Genomic DNA, 22,792 nt, shown 5'->3' on the forward strand with positions numbered 1-22,792 from the left:
AGGTCCTCGCTGTTCTGCCCTGCAGAACAGTTCAGACCTCAGATCAGCGGTAACCTAAACACAGTGAAGAGACAACCAGGCGAAAGGTGCACAGTGACAGCATGTATACTTCAAATACAGGAAGTGAGCAGTGATGTCACTGTCACTGTGCACCGTTTGCCTGGCTGTCTCTTCTCCACTGATCTGAGGTCTAAAGTATGCCGCAGGGCAGCACAGCGAGGAATGAGTGAAGGGGAGCTGAACTTTGAAGATGCAAGATGGGACCAGGACAAGTGGCAGGCAAACCTGGTGTGTACCACCTGTCCAATAGCAAAGTACCACTGGTGGTACGCGTACCACAGGTTGAAAAGCCCTGTTCTATAGGAATAAAGGACCTCGCTCTCTCCTGGATATCTTCCTACCTCACTGGAAGGTCTTTCACTGTCTCTTATTCAGATCAGGCCTTCTCTTCATATCCTCTGTCTGTAGGGGTACCTCAAGGCTCTGTCCTCGGTCCCCTCCTCTTTTCCATCTTTATGCACGGTCTTGGTAACTTGATCAACTCATTTGGTTTTCAATACCACCTATATGCTGATGATACACAACTGTACCTCTCGGCCCCAGACCTTAACTCCCTCCTCACACGGGTTCCCAACTGAACTAGTAGTCTTTCCACCCTCCCTGTCCACCTCTTTGCCTGATATTACAATAAATGTTAACAACATGTCTATAACATCAGTTCCCAAAGCACGGTGCTTGGGGGTAGTATTTGATTCTTCTCTCTTATTTATTCCTCACATCAACTCCCTAACCAGCTCCTGTCATCTCCAACTCAAGAACATAGCACGCATCCGACCTTTTCTCTCTCATGACACAACCAAAATGTTAGTACATGCTCTTATTATATCTCTAGTGGACTATTGCAATATACTGCTTGGTGGACTTCAAACTAAGCGACTAGCACCACTCAATTCTGTACTGAACTCTGCTGCTCGACTCATTCATCTCTCCTCTCACTCTTCCTCTGCTGACCCTCTCTGTCAAGCTCTTCACTGGCTACCAATTAACCATAGGATTCAGTTCAAACTCTTAACCCTAACCTACAAAGCTCTCTACAATCGCTCTCCCCTGTACATCTCCTCACTAGTCTCCAGATATCAACTCAACCGCAATCTCAGATATGCACACGAGCTTCTTTCATCCTCTTCTACAATTACCTCCTCACATTCACGTGTACAAGACTTCTCACGTGCCTCACCCCTCCTATGGAATGCCCTTCCACAGCACATCCGCCACTCTCCCACCTTTGAAATCTTTAAACGCTCCCTCAAAACCCACCTTTTCCGACAAGCATACTCTCTAGCTTAGGCCATGCAACCACTAAATAACCTAATTACACACTGCCTGTACATATACTGTATACTCCCCCCCCCCCTCCTGTTTCCACCCCATTCCTTAAGATTGTAAGCTCGCAAGGGCAGGGCTCTCACCCTTTTGTGTCATGGAATGTTATTAATTTAATTGCTTGCACTCTGTTAGACATTTATACATTTTAGTCATCATGGCAAATTTGCTATTGTAATCAGCAGTTCTGTATTTTGTATCAGTATGCATATCTGATGTATATCATTGTCTGTATCATTATGTATCCATTGTTTGTTTTCTTACATTGTACAGCGCCACAGATTATGTTGGCGCTTTATAAATAAATAATAATAATAATAATTTGTGCACAGATTATTCCCTGCTGGACTTCCCCATGGCGATGACGATGACGGACCCCAAAATTATTCATACCCTTCACAAACTGTCACAGTCTGTGGGAAAACCCAAAGTACTATACCATTCCAAATAGTTCAAGCTGTTCTAAAGCATCCTCCTAATTACCCTGATTAATTGGGAACAGCTGTTTTAATCTTTTTAACAGGTGAATAACAGCAGCTCTCTACAGGTGGTTTGTGGACAGTCATGGCTAAGACAAAGGAGCTCAATGAGGACCTGTGGCTGCGCATTGTGGCTACTCACAAGTTAAGAAAGGGCTACAAGGCCATTTCTAAATGTTTTCAAGTTCCAGTGGCTTCAGTGCAAAGTATGATCAAAAAATAAAAGATGTTCCACACTGTGGAAAGTGTCAGAGGATGTGGTAGGAAGCCAAAAGTGACTCCTGTGCTGGCCAGGAGGAAAGTGAGAGTGGTGAAAAGGAATCCAAGGATCATCACCAAGGTCATCCTAGTAAATCTGGGCTCTGCTGGTGGCAATGTCTCAAGGCAAACAATCCAACGGACACTGCACACTGCTGGGTTCCACGGATGCAGACCAAGGAAGACGCCACTTCTCCAGATAAGGCACACAAAAGCTCGCTTGGCCTTTGCAAATGCTCATCTTGACAAAGAAAAAGACTTCTGGTCTTCTGTGTTATGGTCAAATGAAACAAAAATTGAACTGTTTGGTCACAATGATGTTTCCTTCATTTGGCGTAAAAAAGGAGAAGCCTTCAACCTAAAAAACACCATCCCCACTGTCAAACATGGTGGTGGGAACCTAATGCTTTGGGGTGTTTTTCAGCCAATGGACCAGGGAACCTAATCACAGTAATCAGTATCATGAAAAAAGAGCGATACATGAGGATTCTCAACAAAAACAGCAGACAGTCTGCAGAAATGGTCAGCAGACAACAACATTAATGTTTTGGAGTGGCACAGCCAGAGTCCTGACTTGAATCCAATTAATAATCTGTGAAAGGAGACTCTGCAACCTGAAAGATTTGGAGCTCATTGCTAAAGATGAATGGGCAGAAATACATGAGGAGACATGCAAAAAGCTGGTCTGCAATTATAGGAAGTGTTTGATTGCTTTAATAGCTTTACTATTGATTATTGAAAAGGGTATGAATCATTTTGGACTGGACACTTTTTGCTCAAATGTAAATAAAAGCTGAGAAATGTTTTTTTTCCACAATAATGCCTCTTGTACATCGTCTTATTATCTCTTGGGAGACACCTATGTCATTTCCTCTCAAAAAATTACTTACTGGTTGAATAAATGTAACTTTAAGTCAATATACAGTATATATATACGCAATGTGAGAGAAAAAAGCTTTATAACTGAAAATAAAAATATGAGACTCTTTTCTCTGCTACTAATGTTCTATTTACTAAATGTACTACACATACAATTCATTATAACATAAGGTGTTTTTTTTTTTGCTCCAGTGTCACTTTAAAGTTGCATAGTTTCACATAAAGTTGTAGTTTCTAGTTAAGTGTAGATTGCATAAACATTTTAGGTTTCCTCATTAAGAGATAAAGGCAAACACAAAGCTTGCACATTTAGCATATGGGACATCTGTGAATATTCCCATGTATGTTTCCAATAGCTTACACTGTATATATAAAGGTGCGAGCAGTAATAGCTGACAACACATCAACTCACCCAAAATGCTCAAGCTCCTCTTACTCACTGCATTCGTCCTCTCTGGTAAGATATATGGATTCAAAGATAAATATAGAGATAATTAAGACTGCAATATGGTGCTTATTTAATATATAGAGCGTATTTACTGTAAAGTGATCACTTCACTTTGTCATGCATATGGTGTGTATTTAACATACAAAGTAATTTAAGTGACTCCTTTTCTTTATCATAGATAATAAAGTACATATACTTCAGGACCATGCATATTAAAATCTTCGTCCTGTCTATGAATGCTAGTTTCTGACACATTGTAGATTTTTACTCCTGCATTCTTGTGTACTTTGACAGCAGGCACCTTCTGGAATGAATGTGGAGTGATTTTGATTGGCTCTTGATCACCTGATCACTAGGATCACATAATTATCACTTTTCGGTCTTAAAATCCTATTTTCCACCTCTATTTAGTGCCCCTGCAGTGTACCTAAAAAATAAATTATCTACATAATTTTGACATCTCTGCATAGACAACATATGGAATATCAGTTTCTGAAAGTTTTACATATTTACATATTTTTGATTGAAAAATTCAGAAAATTATAATTTTTTTATTTTTTAAGCATATTACCTCTTAGGAACTTAAGCAAATTCCAGATTTACTAAAATAAATGCTATTAAAAGAAAGCCCTATTTGTCCTGAATTAAGACTAAATATATTTGGGTAGACTAAAAATTGCCCAAGATCTATCAACTTAAGCAAAGGCATAGCAGAATTGTGAAAATTGGCTTGATCCTGAAGTGTTAATGTGAAACAATATGTTTTTCTTTGACTGCCATCCTCATGTCTAAACATTCTGTCATTGTAGAGATATAGGCATGTTGTAATGAGCAGGGATGTTAGAAAGATAAATACAGTAATAAAGTTCCCTACAGGCCACAGCCAGAGGCGTAGCAATAGGAAATGCAGAGGTAGCGACTGCACCAGGGCCCATGGGCCAAAGGGGCCCATTAACCAGTTCGCCACTGAGGGGTTTTTCCCCTTGTGGACCAGAGCAATTTTCACCTTTCAACACTCCTCCCTTTCATTTGCCATTAAATTTATCACTATTTATTACAATAAAATGATCTATATCTTGTTTTTTTTACCACCAATTAGGCTTTCTTTGGGTGATATATTTTGCTAAGAATTATTTTATTCAAAATGCATGTTAGTAAGAAGAAAATGGAAAAAAATAATTATTTCTCAGTTTTTGGCCATAATAGTTTTAAAATAAAACATGCTGCTGTGGATAAAAGCCACACATTTTATTTGCCCATTTGTCCCTGTTTTTACAACATTTAAATGATGTCCTTAGTACAGTGTATGATGTTAACATTTTATTTGGAAATAAATGAGTATTTTTTTCAGTTTTGCACCCAGCACTAATTACAAGCCCTTACGTGTAAAATAACAGTAATATACCCTCATGACATACATATTGAAAAGTTAATTCCCTAAGGTAACTATTGATGTATTTTTTAATATAATACAAACATTTTATTTTGGTAACTATGGGAGAGTTGGGGAGGTAAGGGATTAATTTTAATGGGAAAGGAAATTATTTGCATGTAATGTACTGTATTAGGGTGTAGTTTACTATTTGGTCACAAGATGTCTGCCTCAGTTTATCCCTAATGTGTTGTGTTTTGCTCATACACACGTTACAGGAAGTAACGTGTGTATGTTTTCACTTTCATCTTGTCAATGAGCACACAGCATCTCATTGATGCAGTTGATCAATGAAATTGGCACTTAGATCGGTAAATGGGAACTGTGTTCCCATTCACTGATCTGTGTGCTAACGGGTTGGGCGACACCCCTGCAACCATTAATAGCCACCAGCGGGGCGTAGATATACTGCCTGCGCTGCAAAAAGTGGTTAAAGGGAAGGTTCAGGGTGGCTCTTAAAAAAATAAAAATGCCCATCCACTTACCTGGGGCTTCCTCCAGCCGTGGGCAGCCAGGACGTGCCCTCGGCGCCGCTCCGCAGGCTCCCGGTCCCCTCCGGTGGCCGACCCGACCTGGCCAGGCCGGCTGCCAGGTCGGGCTCTTCTGCGTTTTAAAATGCGCCTCACGGCGGCGCGCTGACGTCATCGGACGTCCTCCGGGCTGTACTGCGCAGGCGCAGTAGTTCTGCGCCTGCGCAGTACAGCCCGGAGGACGTCCGATGACGTCAGCGCGCCCCCGTGAGGCGCATTTTGAAACGCAGAAGAGCCCGACCTGGCAGCCGGCCTGGCCAGGTCGGGTCGGCCACCGGAGGGGACCGGGAGCCTGCGGAGCGGCGCCGAGGGCACGTCCTGGCTGCCCACGGCTGGAGGAAGCCCCAGGTAAGTGGATGGGCATTTTTATTTTTTTAAGAGCCACCCTGAACCTTCCCTTTAAGGGCCCTCCTTCAACTCTTGTATTAAATCTTTATTGGTTCTATGGTGGTACTGATCACCTCTATAAAGACTTTGAATAATGTTTATCATTAGCAAACTGTTCTCCTCTTCCCGATTACAACTCTCTGTCACTGCAGCTGAATTTTTGGTGCTCCATATCAATTGCTTAAGAGGGGCTCAATGTAAAACTTACACTGGGGCCCCTAGCTACATAGCTACACCATTGTCCACAACTATAGTTAATCCAACAATTTGTTTTCTCTGCTGTACTCTGCGGCATCTCATGGGACATCCCGCTACCAGAGAGCCTTATGCTGGGAATACACCATGAGTAATGAGTATTTTGGGCAGATAGATGGCTTGATAGATCATTTCCAACAGGTCCGATCTGATTTTGTTTGGTTTTCTGATTGATTTCTCATAGAAGTGAATGGAAATTGATCATAAAAATGATCAGAGAATCGATCTTAAAAATGATCGGAAAATTGGTAGGCCAGTAAATCTGCCGAAAAAAACTCATTGTTTAGTCCCAGCATTAGAGATAACAAGCTGGCACTGAGTTCAGCTGACCAAAATCAAACTAAAATGGAAATAATATTTTTTGTCAGATTGGTCTTTAAAGCGGATCTGACACCTGTCTGCCTTAACCACTTGAGGACCGCCCCCAGCCGATGGGCGGCGGCAAAGTCCGGGCCCAAACGACCGCAATACGCCCATCGGCGGGGGCGGCTGCGGGAGTGGCTATGCGGCGATCGCGTCATTCGTGACGCGATCAGCCGCCGGGGACTGGCTCCGCCCACCGCTCGTAGTAACCCGCCGGCCGTTCGGAAGCGCCGGCGGGTTACTACCACCCGGATCGCCGCTGCACATATGTATAATAGGCTTTGTAATGTATACAAAGCCTATTATACTGGCTGCCTCCTGCCCTGGTGGTCCCAGTGTCCGAGGGACCACCAGGGCAGGCTGCAGCCACCCTAGTCTGCACCCAAGCACACTGATTTCCCCCCCCCCTGCCCCCTGATCGCCCACAGCACCCCTCAGACCCCCCCCTGCCCACCCCCCAGACCACTGTTTGCACCCAGTCACCCCCCTAATCACCCATCAATCACTCCCTGTCACTATCTGTCAACGCTATTTTTTTTTTATCCCCCCCCCCTGCCCACTGCCCCCTCCTGATCACCCCCCACCCCTCAGATTCTCCCCAGACCCCCCCCCCAGACCCCCCCCCCCGTGTACTATATGCATCTATCCCCCCTGATCACCTGTCAATCACCTGTCAATCACCTGTCAATCACCTGTCAATCACCCGTCAATCACCCCCTGTCACTGCCACCCATCAATCAGCCCCTAACCTGCCCCTTGCGGGCAATCTGATCACCCCCCCACACCAATAGATCGCCCGCAGATCCGACATCAGATCACCTCCCAAATCCATTGTTTACATCTATTCTCTCCTCTAAACACCCACTAATTACCCATCAATCACCCATCAATCACCCCCTATCACCACCTGTCACTGTTACCCATCAGATTAGACCCTAATCTACCCCTTGCGGGCACCCAATCACCCGCCCACACGCTCAGATTGCCCTCAGACCCCCCCTTATCAATTCGCCAGTGCAATATTTACATCTGTTATTCCCTGTAATAACCCACTGATCACCTGTCAATCACCTATCAATCACCCCCTGTCACTGTCACCCATCAATCACCCCCTGTCACTGCCACCCATCAATCAGCCCCTAACCTGCCCCTTGCAGGCAATCTGATCACCCACCCACACCAATAGATCGCCCGCAGATCCGACATCAGATCACCTCCCAAGTGCAGTGTATACATCTCTTCTCTCCTCTAAACACCCACTAATTACCCATCAATCACCCCCTATCACCACCTGTCACTGTTACCCATCAGATTAGACCCTAATCTGCCCCTTGCGGGCACCCAATCACCCGCCCACACGCTCAGATTGCCCTCAGACCCCCCCTTATCAATTCGCCAGTGCAATATTTACATCTGTTATTCCCTGTAATAACCCACTGATCACCTGTCAATCACCTATCAATCACCCCCTGTCACTGCCACCCATCAATCACCCCCTGTCACTGCCACCCATCAATCACCCCCTGTCACTGCCACCCATCAATCAGCCCCTAACCTGCCCCTTGCGGGCAATCTGATCACTCACCCACACCAATAGATCGCCCGCAGATCCGACATCAGATCACCTCCCAAGTGCAGTGTTTACATCTCTTCTCTCCTCTAAACACCCACTAATTACCCATCAATCACCCCCTATCACCACCTGTCACGGTTACCCATCAGATTAGACCCTAATCTGCCCCTTGCGGGCACCCAATCACCCGCCCACACCTCAGAACGTCCTCAGACCCCAGCCCTGATCACCTCGCTAGTGCATTGCTTGCATCTATTTCCCCCCTCTAATCACACCTTGAGAAACCCATCAATCACCTCCTGTCACCCCCTAGCACACCTACCCATCAGATCAGGCCCTAATTTGCCCTGTGTGGGCTCCTGATCACTCGGCCAAACCCTCAGATCCCCCTCAGACCCCCTTCCGATCACCTCCCCAGTGCATTGATTGCATCTATTTTCCCCTCTAACCGCCCCCTGAGACACCCATCAATCACCTCCTGTCACCCCCCTAGCACTCCTATCCATCAGATCAGGCCCAAAACATCCTGTCATCTAAGAGGCCACCCTGCTTATGAAAGGTTCCACAAAATTTGCCCCCTCATAGACCACCTGTCATCAAAATTTGCAGATGCTTATACCCCTGAACAGTCATTTTGAGAAATTTGGTTTCCAGACTACTCACAGTTTTGGGCCCGTAAAATGCCAGGGCAGTATAGGAACCCCACAAGTGACCCCATTTTAGAAAGAAGACACCCCAAGGTATTCTGTTAGGTGTATGATGAGTTCATAGAAGATTTTATTTTTTGTCAAAAGTTAGCGGAAATTGGATTTTTATTGTTTTTTTCACAAAGTGTCATTTTTCACTAACTTGTGACAAAAAATAAAATCTTCTATGAACTCACCATACCCCTAACGGAATACCTTGGGGTGTCTTCTTTCTAAAATGGGGTCACTTGTGGGGTTCCTATACTGCCCTGGCATTTTAGGGGCCCTAAACCGTGAGGAGTAGTCTAGAAAACAAATGCCTCAAAATGACCTGTGAATAGGACGTTGGGCCCCTTAGCGCACCTAGGCTGCAAAAAAGTGTCACACATGTGGTATCGCCATACTCAGGAGAAGTAGTATAATGTGTTTTGTGGTGTATTTTTACACATATCCATGCTGGGTAGTGTTGGGCGAACAGTGTTCGCCACTGTTCGGGTTCTGCAGAACATCACCCTGTTCGGGTGATGTTCGAGTTCGGCCGAACACCTGACGGTGCTCGGCCAAACCGTTCGGCCATATGGCCGAACTAAGAGCGCATGGCCGAACGTTCCCCGAACGTTCGGCTAGCGCTGTGATTGGCCGAACGGGTCACGTGGTTCGGACCCGAACGCGCTCTGATTGGCCGAACTGTCACGTGGTTCGGGTAAATAAATACCCGAACCACGTCATATCTCCGCCATTTGTCTGTGGGTTTAGCTTTGGGTAGGCAGGCAGGGTAGTTCGCGCTCCAGCCACGCTAGCCAGGGTCCCCCCCAGTCATTGTGTGTCGCTGCTGGGAATAGTAGTACACCGCTCGCTCAGCATTCTGTTTACTGCCACTCTGTGTACCTCGCTCAGCCACACTATATAGCATTCTGTTTACTGCCACTCTGTGTCTGCTGGGAATAGTAGTACACCGCTTGCACAGCCACACTATATAGCATTCTGTTTACTGCCACTCTGTGTACCTCGCTCAGCCACACTATATAGCATTCTGTTTACTGCCACTCTGTGTCTGCTGGGAATAGTGGTACACCGCTCGCTCAGCCACACTATATAGCATTCTGTTCACTGTTCTGTGTCTGCTTGGAATAGTGGTACACCGCTCGTTCAGCCACACTATATAGCATTCTGTGTACTGTTCTGTGTCTGCTGGGAACAGTAGTACACCGCTCGTTCAGCCACACTATATAGCATTCTGTGTACTGTTCTGTGTCTGCTGGGAACAGTAGTACACCGCTCGCTCAGCCACACTATATAGCATTCTGTTCACTGTTCTGTGTCTGCTGGGAATAGTGGTACACCGCTCGCTCAGCCACACTATATAGCATTCTGTTCACTGTTCTGTGTCTGCTGGGAATAGTGGTACACCGCTCGCTCAGCCACACTATATAGCATTCTGTTTACTGTTCTGTGTCTGCTGGGAATAGTGGTACACCGCTCGCTCATCCACACTATATAGCATTCTGTTCACTGTTCTGTGTCTGCTGGGAATAGTGGTACACCGCTCGCTCAGCCACACTATATAGCATTCTGTTCACTGTTCTGTGTCTGCTGGGAATAGTGGTACACCGCTCGCTCAGCCACACTATATAGCATTCTGTTTACTGCCACTCTGTGTACCTCGCTCAGCCACACTATATAGCATTCTGTTTACTGCCACTCTGTGTCTGCTGGGAATAGTGGTACACCGCTCGCTCAGCCACACTATATAGCATTCTGTTCACTGCTCTGTGTCTGCTTGGAATAGTGGTACACCGCTCGCTCAGCCACACTATATAGCATTCTGTTTACTGTTCTGTGTCTGCTGGGAATAGTGGTACACCGCTCGCTCAGCCACACTATATAGCATTCTGTTCACTCTTCTGTGTCTGCTGGGAATAGTGGTACACCGCTCGCTCAGCCACACTATATAGCATTCTGTTTACTGTTCTGTGTCTGCTGGGAACAGTAGTACACCGCTCGCTCAGCCAGAGTATATAGCATTGTGTTTACTGCCACTCTGTGTACACCGCTCAGCCAGACTATATACCATTGTTTACTGACACTCTGTGTACACCACTCAGCCACACTATATACCATTGTTTACTGACACTCTGTGTACACCGCTCAGCCAGACTATATACCATTGTTTACTGCCACTCTGATTCTGCTGGGAACAGTAGTACACCGCTCGCTCAGCCAGACTATATACCATTGTTTACTGACACTCTATGTACACCGCTCAGCCAGACTATATACCATTGTTTACTGCCACTCTGATTCTGCTGGGAACAGTAGTACACCGCTCGCTCAGCCAGACTATATACCATTGTTTACTGACACTCTATGTACACCGCTCAGCCAGACTATATACCATTGTTTACTGCCACTCTGATTCTGCTGGGAACAGTAGTACACCGCTCGCTCAGCCAGACTATATAGCATTGTGTTTACTGCCACTCTGTGTACACCGCTCAGCCACACTATATAGCATTGCGTACTCTGCCAGTCAGTGTGTATATTGCTGGGATCAGTAATACTCCACTCACCGTCAACCACTATATGAGCTCAACATGAGTTCCCCAGAGACCTCCGCTGTGAGCAGCACTCCCAACAACAGCAACAGCCAACGCCCCACGCAAGCTATAACATCCACCCCAGCAGCCAGTGGTCAGCAGCAGCCCTCCCCGGAGGAGAACGTTGTGTCCATCAGTCCGTCGCCAGAGCGATTAATGAGGGCTGCCATTGAGGAGATGATGGGGCCTGATGTGGAGGAGGAGGTCTGGCTCAGGCCAGCATCCCAAGTTAATGTTGAGGACGATGAGGGGTCTGTGTCTGGGGATGTTGGGGTGGCAGAGGTGGTGGGTGGGTCAGACTCAGGAGAAGAGTTGTATGATGAGGATGATGATCGGGACCATCTGTATGTGCCTCAGAGTCCGACCCCGGAAAACATGTTGTATCGTGTGTTTAGGTACTAAAATCTGCGTTCCCTCCCAGTAGTGTTGGGCGAACAGTGTTTGCCACTGTTCGGGTTCTGCAGAACATCACCCTGTTCGGGGTGACTATATAGCAGACTATATAGCATTGTGTTTAATGCCACTCTGTGTACACGGCTCAGCCACACTATATAGCATTGTGTTTACTTCCACTCTGTGTCTGCTGGGAACAGTAGTACACCGCTCACCCGCCACTGTATAGCATTGTGCTCTGTGTCACTGCTGACAATAGTGGTACACCGCTCACCCACCACTGTATAGCATTTCTGTACTGCCACTGTACTGCTGCCAGTCAGCGTGTACTTTAAGGATAAGTGAAATGAGGAAGAAATCCGGTGAAAGAGGGAGGGGCAAGGGAAGAGGTGTTTCCCCTGACGGTTCACGTACAGGCCACAGGGGAGCACCCAAGAAAACCCACTCAATACTGCCCATGTTGTCCAGGACAACAACCCTCACAGATCCAAAAGAACAGGACCAGATAATTACTTGGATGACCTCTCAAGCGTCCAGCAGTGGGTTAAGCAGCACCAGCACATCACGCACGAGGTCCGAGTCCTCAGCCAGTTAAAGTCTGGGCTTTCTTTGAAGACTGCACTGAGGATGTTACCATGGCGATTTGCAAGGTGTGCAAGACCCGCCTGAGCAGGGGGAAAAGTATTAACAACCTCTCCACCACCAGCATGAGCCGCCACATTCTATCCAAACATCCCACTCTGTGGGCAAACGCGGCAGGACAGGGTACCACCAGCAACACTGCCTCCCTTGGGTTCACCAGACTCACCACCAGACCCGCCTCAGCAGCAGCAGTAGCCCAGCCATTGCGTGGTTCACAACATTCACAAACATCAGACGATGCTGACACTGTCACTTTCCGGACTAGTGCTCTTGAGGTCTCCCAGTGTTCATCAAACACAACAACCAACAGCCCTTCGGTGTGCAGCGCTACGGTTGAGTTGTCTGTTTCTGAGATGTTTGAGCACAAGAGGAAATTGCCAGCAAATGACCCCCGGGCCGTGGCAGTAACAGCCAGCCAGCATAGCCAAGCTTCTGGCCTGCGAAATGCTGCCATATCGAGTGGTGGAGACAAACAGCTTCAAGGGCATGATGTCAGTGGCCATCCCACGTTACGTGGTTCCCAGCCGCTACCACTTTGCGCGCTCTGCAGTGCCTGAGTTGCATGAGCACGTGGTCAGCTAAATAACCCGAAGCTTGAAGAATGCCGTTGCCTGCAAGGTTCACCTCACCACTGACACCTGGACGAGTGCGTTCGGCCAGGGTCGATACATCTCCCTTACCGCGCACTGGGTGAACCTTGTGGAGCCTGGCAGCGATTCCTCACCTGCTACGGCGCGGGTGTTGCCCACGCCGCAAACAGCTGGATAACAACAGCAGCACCTACCTCTCTGACTCCTTCTCCTCCAACGCATCTCAAAGCTGTACCTCATCCGGAAATGCTAACCCAGCACCAGCAGCAGTAGGATCGTGGAAGCAGTGCAGCACAGCTGTTGGCATGCGTCAGCAAGCGTTGCTGAAGCTGATCTGCCTTGGGGATAAGCAGCACACAGGGGAGGAAATTTGGAGGGGAATAAAGGAACAGACGGATTTGTGGCTGGCACCGCTGGACCTGAAACCGGGCATGAAGCTAGACACCTGGCACGAACTGGCAATGTACGCAATAGAGGTGCTGGCTTGCCCGGCAGCCAGCGTTATGTCGGAACGCTGTTTCAGTGCTGCCGGAGGCATCATCACAGATCGGCGTATCCGCCTCTCCACAGAAAATGCAGACCGTCTGACTCAAATTAAAATGAATCAATCCTGGATTGGAAACGACTACGCAACACTCCTGGACCCCAACCAAGTAACATGACCGATGAACATCTGGGATGGTTTAGCGTTTCCGGTCCCTGTTTATTGAACCTCTCATCTGTATTACATTTATGACTGCATGGCGGCAAAAAGCATTGCTGCTATATCCGCACGCTTTTTGTCCTCATGCAAGGCCTGGGTTGTTGTGTCTCACAAAGCGTGGCCTTCTCCTCCTGCGCCTCCTCCTGTTCCATCACGTGTGCTGCTGCTGCTGCTGGGTTACCGTTGCCGCGTGGTCCCTGTTTATTGAACCTCTTATCTTTATTACATTTATGACTACATGGCGGTACAAAGCATGCTATCCGCACGCTTTTTGTCCTCATGCAAGGCCTGGGTTGTTGTGTCTCACAAAGCGTGGCCTTCTCCTCCTGCGCCTCCTCCTGTTCCATCACGTGTGCTGCTGCTGCTGCTGCTGCTGGGTTAGCGTTGCCGCGTGGTCCCTGTTTATTGAACCTCTTATCTTTATTACATTTATGACTACATGGCGGTACAAAGCATGCTATCCGCACGCTTTTTGTCCTCATGCAAGGCCTGGGTTGTTGTGTCTCACAAAGCGTGGCCTTCTCCTCCTGCGCCTCCTCCTGTTCCATCACGTGTGCTGCTGCTGGGTTAGCGTTGCCGCGTGGTCCCTGTTTATTGAACCACTTATCTTTATTACATTTATGACTGCATGGTGGTACAAAGCATGCTATCCGCACGCTTCTTGTCCTCATGCAAGGCCTGGGTTGTTGTGTCTCAAAGCGTGGCCTTCTCCTCCTGCGCCACCCTCCTCCTGTTCCATCACGTGTGCTGCTGCTGGGTTAGCATTACCGGTCCCTTTTCCTGGAACCTCTTATATGTATTACATTTATGACTGCATGCCGACAAAAAGCATGTTACCTGTGCAAAGAAAACAGACATTTCCCGCATTTAAAAGACAGTTTTCCCTTTGAAACTTTAAAATCGATTTTCTCAAAAACTATAAGCTCTTTTTGCTAAAAATTTTTTTCCTCTTGTACCCACTCCCAAGGTGCACATACCCTGTAAATTTGGGGTATGTAGCATATAAGGAGGCTTTACAAAGCACAAAAGTTCGGGTCCCCATTGACTTCCATTATGTTCGGAGTTCGGGTCGAACACCCGAACATCGCGGCCATGTTCGGCCTGTTCGGCCCGAACCCGAACATCTAGATGTTCGCCCAACACTAATGCTGGGTGGGAGAAATCTCTCTGTAAATGGACAATTGTGTGTAAAAAAAATCAAAAATGTGTCATTTACAGAGATATTTCTCCCACCCAGCATGGTTATATGTAAAAATACACCACAAAACACATTATACTACTTCTTCTGAGTACGGCGATACCACATGTGTGACACTTTTTTGCAGCCTAACTGTGCTAAGGGGCCCAAAGTCCAATGAGTACCTTTAGGATTTCACAGGTCATTTTGAGACATTTGGGTTCAAGACTACTCCTCACGGTTTAGGGCCCCTAAAATGCCAGGGCAGTATAGGAACCCCACAAGTGACCCCATTTTAGAAAGAAGACACCCAAGGTATTCTGTTAGGTGTATGATAAGTTCATAGAAGATTTTATTTTTTGTCACAAGTTAGCGGAAATTGATATGTATTGTTTTTTTTTTCACAAAGTGTCATTTTCCGCTAACTTGTGACAAAAAAAAAAATCTTCTATGAACTCACCATACTCCTAACAGAATACCTTGGGGTGTCTTCTTTCTAAAATGGGGTCACTTGTGGGGTTCCTATACTGCCCTGGCATTTTAGGGGCCCTAAACCGTGAGCAGTAGTCTAGAATCCAAATGCCTCAAAATGACCTGTGAATAGGACGTTAGGCCCCTTAGCGCACCTAGGTTGCAAAAAATTGTCACACATGTGGTATCGCCGTACTCAGAAGAAGTAGTATATTGTGTTTTGGGGTGTATTTTTACACATACCCATGCTGGGTGGGAGAAATCTCTCTGTAAATGGACAATTGTGTGTAAAAAAAAATCAAACAATTGTCATTTACAGAGATATTTCTCCCACCCAGCATGGGTATGTGTAAAAATACACCCCAAAACACATTATACTACTTCTCCTGAGTACGGCGGTACCACATGTGTGGCACTTTTTTGCACCCTAAGTGCGCTAAGAGGCCCAAAGTCCAATGAGTACCTTTAGGATTTCACAGGTCATTTTGCGACATTTGGTTTCAAGACTACTCCTCACGGTTTAGGGCCCCTAAAATGCCAGGGCAGTATAGGAACCCCACAAATGACCCCATTTTAGAAAGAAGACACCCCAAGGTATTCCGTTAGGAGTATGGTGAGTTCATAGAAGATTTTATTTTTTGTCACAAGTTAGCGGAAAATGACACTTTGTGAAAAAAAACAATTAAAATCAATTTCCGCTAACTTGTGACAAAAAAAAAAATCTTCTATGAACTCACCATCCTCCTAACGGAATACCTTGGGGTGTCTTCTTTCTAAAATGGGGTAATTTGTGGGGTTCCTATACTGTCCTGGCATTTTAGGGGCCCTAAACCGTGAGGAGTAGTCTTGAAACGAAATTTCTCAAAATGACCTGTGAAATCCTAAAGGTACTCATTGAACTTTGGGCCCCTTAGCGCAGTTAGGGTGCAAAAAAGTGCCACACATGTGGTATCGCCGTACTCAGGAGAAGTAGTATAATGTGTTTTGGGGTGTATTTTTACACATACCCATGCTGAGTGGGAGAAATATCTCTATAAATAGACAATTGTGTGTAAAAAAAATTAAACAATTGTCATTTACGGAGATATTTCTCCCACCCAGCATGGGTATGTGTAAAAATACACCCCAAAACACATTATACTACTTCTCCTGAGTATGGCAATACCACATGTGTGGCACTTTTTTACAGCCTAACTGCGCTAAGGGGCCAAAAGTCCAATGAGCATCTTTAGGCTTTACAGGGGTGCTTACAATTAGGCACCCCCCAAAATGCCAGGACAGTGAACACACCCCACAAATGACCCCATTTTGGAAAGTAGACACTTCAAGGTATTCAGAGAGGAGCATAGTGAGTCTGTGGCAGATTTCATTTTTTTTTGTCGCAAGTTAGAAGAAATGGAAACTTTTTTTTTTTCTTTTTTTTGTCAGAAAGTGTCATTTTCCGCTAACTTGTGACAAAAAATAAAATCTTCTATGAACTCACCATGCCTCTCACTGAATACTTTGGGATGTCTTCTTTCCAAAATGGGGTCATTTGGGGGGTATTTGTACTATCCTGGAATTTTAGCCCCTCATGAAACCTGACAGGTGCGCAGAAAAGTCAGAGATGCTTGAAAATGGGAAAATTCACTTTTGGCACCATAGTTTGTAAACGCTATAACTTTTACCCAATCCAATAAATATACACTGAATGGTTTTTTTTTTATCAAAGACATGTAGCAGAATAACTTTCGCGCTCAAATGTATAGGAAATTTTACTTTATTTGAAAAATGTCAGCACAGCAAGTTAAAAAAGTCATTTTTTTGCCAAAATTCATGTCTTTTTTGATGAATATAATAAAAACTAAAACTCGCAGCAGCAAACAAATAGCAGCAAAAGAAAGCTGTATTAGTGACAAGAAAAGGAGGTAAAATTCATTTAGGTGGTAGGTTGTATGACCGAGCAATAAACCGTGAAAGCTGCAGTGGTCTGAATGGAGAAAAAGGCTCTGGTCCTTAAGGGGCGAAAAGACTGTGGTCCTGAAGTGGTTAAGGTGGCCACACACCATACTATTTTTTAAATATCTGTTCAGTTCAATGTACCACACACCTATGTTCAATTTTCCCCCAATTATGATAACAGTTATTGGTAACTCTGAGAAAATTGCTTGGGTGTATATATTAATAAATTGACAATCTACCACACACCATTACATTTTCATAAAAATTGATCAGAAAAATCCACCATTTCCGATCAACTTTTATTGACTTAAAACAGGAAATCCAATCGGATTTCTTGCTCAAATGACAAAAAAAACTTTAGATTTTTCAGGAAATCCAATTTTTTTTATTGAATTGCCGTAAAATTGGATCATTTTATTGTATCGTGTGTGGAAACATTTAGTTTCACTTCATAGATGAATGACTAACCAATAATGATGATGAAAATGCATGTCATTAAATGTATCTCATACCTCTTCCTAAAGGACACTGCCTTGATGTTCAGTACATTGAAGATTCTCAGGACAATGCACGTGTAGTGGGAGGAGCCAATTCCGCTAAGAATGCCTGGCCATGGCAGGTGAGACATAAGGCTACTACAGCAGAAGCTGCTATTCATATACATAGAAGCTCACAGGGGCACATTGCATTGTTATCATGTAAAGGAAGCTTGTATATAAAATGGATAGCAATAAGAAAAGCTTGTATAGAGCTCATAATACAGTATAATACCTGACAATTTTTTAAAATATATATTTTAAAAACTGCAGAAAACAGTAAAGGGTTGATGTACACTCAATTGCTGATCTGCAGCCCAGTTGGAGGAAATGTCCATGTTTCCCTATGGGTCAGTTCACACCTACTCATTTTAACTAAAAGCTTTTTCACAATGCACTTCTGCAGACAAACTGATCAGTTAAAATATATCAGTTTTTCAACATTCAGTGTAAAACAGCCCTTAGGGCCTGTACATACTGGCTGCTTTGTGCTGCGTTTTTAAAATTGCATGTGTTTTTTAAATCACAAGGTCTCTTGAAAACTCAAGAAAATCGTGATGACCTGTACACAGTGGTGCAATACTTTTTTTGGGAAAAAACGCATTTGCAGTGACTGCTACACTTTTTAAAGCGCTGCATTTGAAAAAACACATGAAAAAACTCAATGCATGCAACTTTTCTTGCATTTTTTAGGTGAACAATCAGGAAACCAGGAAAAGATAGCCTCAGCAAAGTCATAATCCCATCGCAAATGCACATACATTGCAAATTAGAATTTTGATTAAAAAAACGCAATTGCATCGCACTGCATTTGTGATTACCCTTGGTGATTTTCAGTGTGTACAGGCCCTAAGGCAGAGACACACTTGTCTGTCAGTTTTCTGTGTGTGTTTTTCTGCACGCATTTTCTGTACACCATATGTGTTAGTATGCGGAAAAACGCACATTTTTTTTACAGTAGCTAATGTAATTGATAGAGAAAATGCACACATTGTAAAGAATTACAACTCAGGATGTCAAGTCAAGTGTGCTCCCAGCCTTAAAGAGACTCAGAGATGAGTCATGAGGCCGTTTTTTTTTTTTACATTCCGGCGGCTTCCTCCAGCCCCATAAGCAAGGATGGCTTTTCTGCTGATCCTCTGCCTCTAATACTTTAAAGTGGATCCGAGATAAACTTTTACTCATTGCATAATTGTGTTTCTTACATATAGTTTATAGTGCATTCCTCAAGCCAAATACTTTTTTTTTGTTTTAATACCCTAATTCCCTATAAACTAAACAAGCCTCGCCCACAGCTCCTGCAGCGCCTAGGCACTCTGAGACCCATGTAGCAAGGGCTTATGGGAGCTCAGTCTGGGCAGAAGGAGGAAGAGGTTACTAGCCAGAGATTTCAGAGGCAGAGGGGAGGAGGGAGAAGGAGTTGGGAGTGAAGTTTTCATGGGATGAGGGGTGGAGATGCAGAGCAGCTTGCCTGTGTGTAATGATCACAAGCAGAACATGGCAGCTGTCATTGTTTCACAGGAAGAAGTAATCATATACTATTGAAGCTGTTTGCTGCTAGATTTGCTGTGTAAACTATCTTAACTTCAGATAAAATATATCGACAAGTTACTTGTTATAGTTAGTTTTTCATCTCGCATCCGCTTTAAGCCATAGACCCTGAACAAGCATGCAGATAAGATGTCTATAACAAATCTGACAAGATTAGCTGCATGTTTGTTTCAGGTGTGTGATTTAGACACTACTGGCCAGAAAGATCAGCAGGGCTGCCAGGCAACTGGTGTTGTTTTAAAAGGAAATAAATATGGCAGCTTTGTAGGTCTCAAACCTTGGGTTCCTTTTAATGGGCACCTTTTGAATCCGAAACATTGAGGCAAATCCACAACAGTAACAGAAGATACGGACTCCGGCACTCTCCAAGCAAACTCTGTTTATTGAACTCATGGCAAACAGGTACAATAACAGGTACAATAACAGCCCCTGGTCTGTTTCATGTGCTAGGCACGCCTCCTCAGGACACACAGGGCCAAATCTTGACAAATCTTGTAGGTCATCCCCAACATGCCTGAAAACAAAGAAACAAAAACAAAAACCCACTGTCTCTAATTGTCATACTGGCTGTGGGTCCTACTGGCTCTGGGTCACCAGAAGCTATTTGGGTATTCTGTTATTGTCATCCCCTCTCATACATATGATAATACCTCACTACCTCATACATATGATTAAGCCACTGGGAAAATTGGATGCAGGGTAAAGCTGTAAAACGTGCCCTGCTCCTGCAAAAATCCTGGTGGCGTTAAATACTATTCCTCCTCCAGGTGGCCGTGGATAGGGGGAACGATGTAGGCGCTGTTACAGGGAGATGGAACACAGGAACAGGAATAAGTAAGTTGTACATGCAGCGATTGGATTCCGGCAATGTCAGTGACTGATTACCCCCGGCGTTGTTCCTGTGCCTGCCGCTGCATCCTGCCCTGGCCATTGTGTGTGCCCCCCCCTGTCCCCCCACTGCCGAAAACCGGTAATAGAGGACAGTGCATGGTATGATTACCATGCACAATCAAACTGCAGTGTACCGCTATACCGCTGCAACACTTGTTTGTAAGTATACATTATGCGATGGTGGAGGAACACACATTCTGTTTAAATGAGGGGCATAACTAGTTGATGCTGGCTGCCCTTCCTTCTCCCACCCGCCAAAATCCGAATCCCCCAAGATCCAAGTTTTAGGTAGCCCCCTCCCCCACCTAAGATACAGCAGAGAAGTGGCAGCTGAGCTTCATATTTTAATTTGCATCTCCCAATCCACATCACATGATGTGCAGAGATGGGAGCCACAAGGAGATGGACTGCATAGAGAAGAGTTGCCCTGGAGAGAGGAGTCAGGACCTGCCCCACTGCATGGACCAGGTAAGGTGTGACTTAAGGGGGGCTATTGCTACATCAGTGCATTGTACAGTACCTACTCAAGCATCCTAAAGCAGGATGGGAGCTGTGTTTACAGGAGCCCTGTCAGGCTGAGCCCACCATTTGGAGAGATTGTGATTCACCTTTGTGCACCCATTTAGCTCTGGGCTGGAAGCCTTGTCTCCCAGAGTATGACCCAAAACCAATTGCTGTAGTGTCTCATAATGTGCCCACCCACCCCCTGATCACCGTGAGCAGGTAATTGCCATGGGCAAAGGGAACGCTTGTTCTGGACCAATGGGACAGGAGTACACATTCGCTACTGATTATACAATGTCATCATTATAATGTTTTCTCTCTCAGGTATCTCTCCAGTTCATCTCTGGCAGCAGCTGGTACCACACCTGCGGAGGCTCCCTCATCCGTGCCAACCGCGTCCTGACTGCCGCTCACTGCGTGGAAAGGTAACAATATCATAGTTCAGTGGCCGGAGCTTATTCTTATCACACAATAACATTTTTGCAAAAGGCTCAGATGACCTTTGCAACAGATTATAAGATATTGCAAAAGTGTTTTTTAAAAAAAATGTCCAGTAGCACCAGACAATAAGTGTAAAAAAAAGATGGACTCTATGGAGCGAAATGAGATAGCAGCACTCAACCATACAACCCGAATGTAAAAGTAAAATTGGGGAAAAAAAACATTCCATCCGTTTTAGGCCAGTTTTACATCTTTTTTTGTGTTGCTGTGGTGATGTGATGCCCCTGCTGCTTCCCACCGCAACGTGAAAAATTACAAACATATGACCCTGCTGCAGAGTGCGCTGACAGGGTCATATGCATAATACCGCCCCCACTCAATGACGTACTCCATGCTGGGCAGGAAATACATCACTGGGATTCCTGTCGGTCCGCACATGTGCGCTGCAATGCGCTCAGTCGTTTACCCTACCATTACCCCAAGCACCATGCATTAAGAGCGGTGAGTAGGGTAATGCACTGTTGTCCTTGCGTCAGCTCGGATAATTCCAGCACACCACAAGGGACTGCAGTAAGTGTGAAAGTCTCCATAGACTTTTATTGCTTTTGCGGCCCCTTGCAGCAAAATAGGGTAACACAGCGCAGGTATACCCTGCATGTGTAAAAGGGACCTTAAATGCTTGAAGTGGAAGTCATGAAATTCCTCCATGTCAATCCTTCTAGTCAGTGCTCTTCCAAACATAGCATGATGCTGTGTACCTGTATGTCAGCTTCTTGTTCCCCAGAGAACAGAACAGAGTGCACTGCAATAATAATAGGATGTGACTCAGGTCTCCGCTTCCTGGATGATAGGAAAGTGTAAATCAACTTTAGCTGAGAAAGTCCCTTAAATGTCAGCTATATACATTCATCCAGGGCTGGATTTACCATAAGGCACTGTAGGCACGTGCCTACAGGCGCCTGATGATGGAAAGGTGGCTCACTTCCCATCTCAAGTGTCTCTCTCCCGCCTTCCCTATGCAGAGCCCTGAGAGTGTAAATGAGAGGTTACTCACTCTGCTCTCGGCATTCCACTGATGAGATCTCCCTTCAGTCAGGGGCACCTCTAGCTACTTAATACTGAGGTTTCTCTAGCTACCTAATAGTTGGAGGCACCTCTAGCTACTTAATATTGAGGTTCCTCTAGCTACCTAATACTTGGGGGCACCTCTAGCTACTTAATATTGAGGGTTCTTATGGCTACCTAATACTAAGAGGCACCAGTAGCTACCTATGATGGGCAAGGGAAGTAAGGGAGAGGTGACAGCTGGGGCAGCCAGCACACTTGTGGGTGCAGTTTGGTGGGGGTTTGTAGGTTCATGAAGGGTGAAGTCTAAGGTGCCAGGACATCTGTGCCTATAGGCTCCGGTGATGTAAATCCGGGCCTGCATTCATCCATCCATCTTGTGGACATACTGAACAAAAAACCATCCTAGTGAGCTACATTACCTAACAGGAAGTGCTAAGAAGAAAGTTATGACTGCTATGACAACATGATTAGTTCCAGGGTTGTAAAAAAAAAATGCTACATCCCTAAGGCTTGTACCCTCTGGTAGATGGATCGGGGGAACGTTTGGCGATGCAACCCGACGGACAAGCTTTTTCCTAATCCATCCTCCTAAACGAGGGAGCACGCAACGTCAC

The 22,792-nt window shown here is 45.4% G+C and overlaps 1 protein-coding gene across 1 annotated transcript in view; it reads left to right on the forward strand.

Annotated features, from left to right (window-relative positions):
• The first annotated feature begins 1,947 nt into the window (after window positions 1-1,947).
• Window positions 1,948-22,792, forward strand: part of LOC137544865 (chymotrypsin-like elastase family member 1) — a 31,326-nt gene continuing 10,481 nt past the window's right edge. Inside the window, exons 1-3 of the mRNA XM_068265963.1 lie at window positions 1,948-2,068; window positions 17,712-17,806; window positions 20,994-21,094. Of these exons, the coding sequence (XP_068122064.1) occupies window positions 1,948-2,068; window positions 17,712-17,806; window positions 20,994-21,094 (317 nt within the window). The remainder of the gene's footprint in view (window positions 2,069-17,711; window positions 17,807-20,993; window positions 21,095-22,792) is intronic.

Source organism: Hyperolius riggenbachi, chromosome 2 (assembly GCF_040937935.1).
Source record: "Hyperolius riggenbachi isolate aHypRig1 chromosome 2, aHypRig1.pri, whole genome shotgun sequence".
Classification (NCBI taxonomy): Eukaryota; Metazoa; Chordata; class Amphibia; order Anura; family Hyperoliidae; genus Hyperolius; species Hyperolius riggenbachi.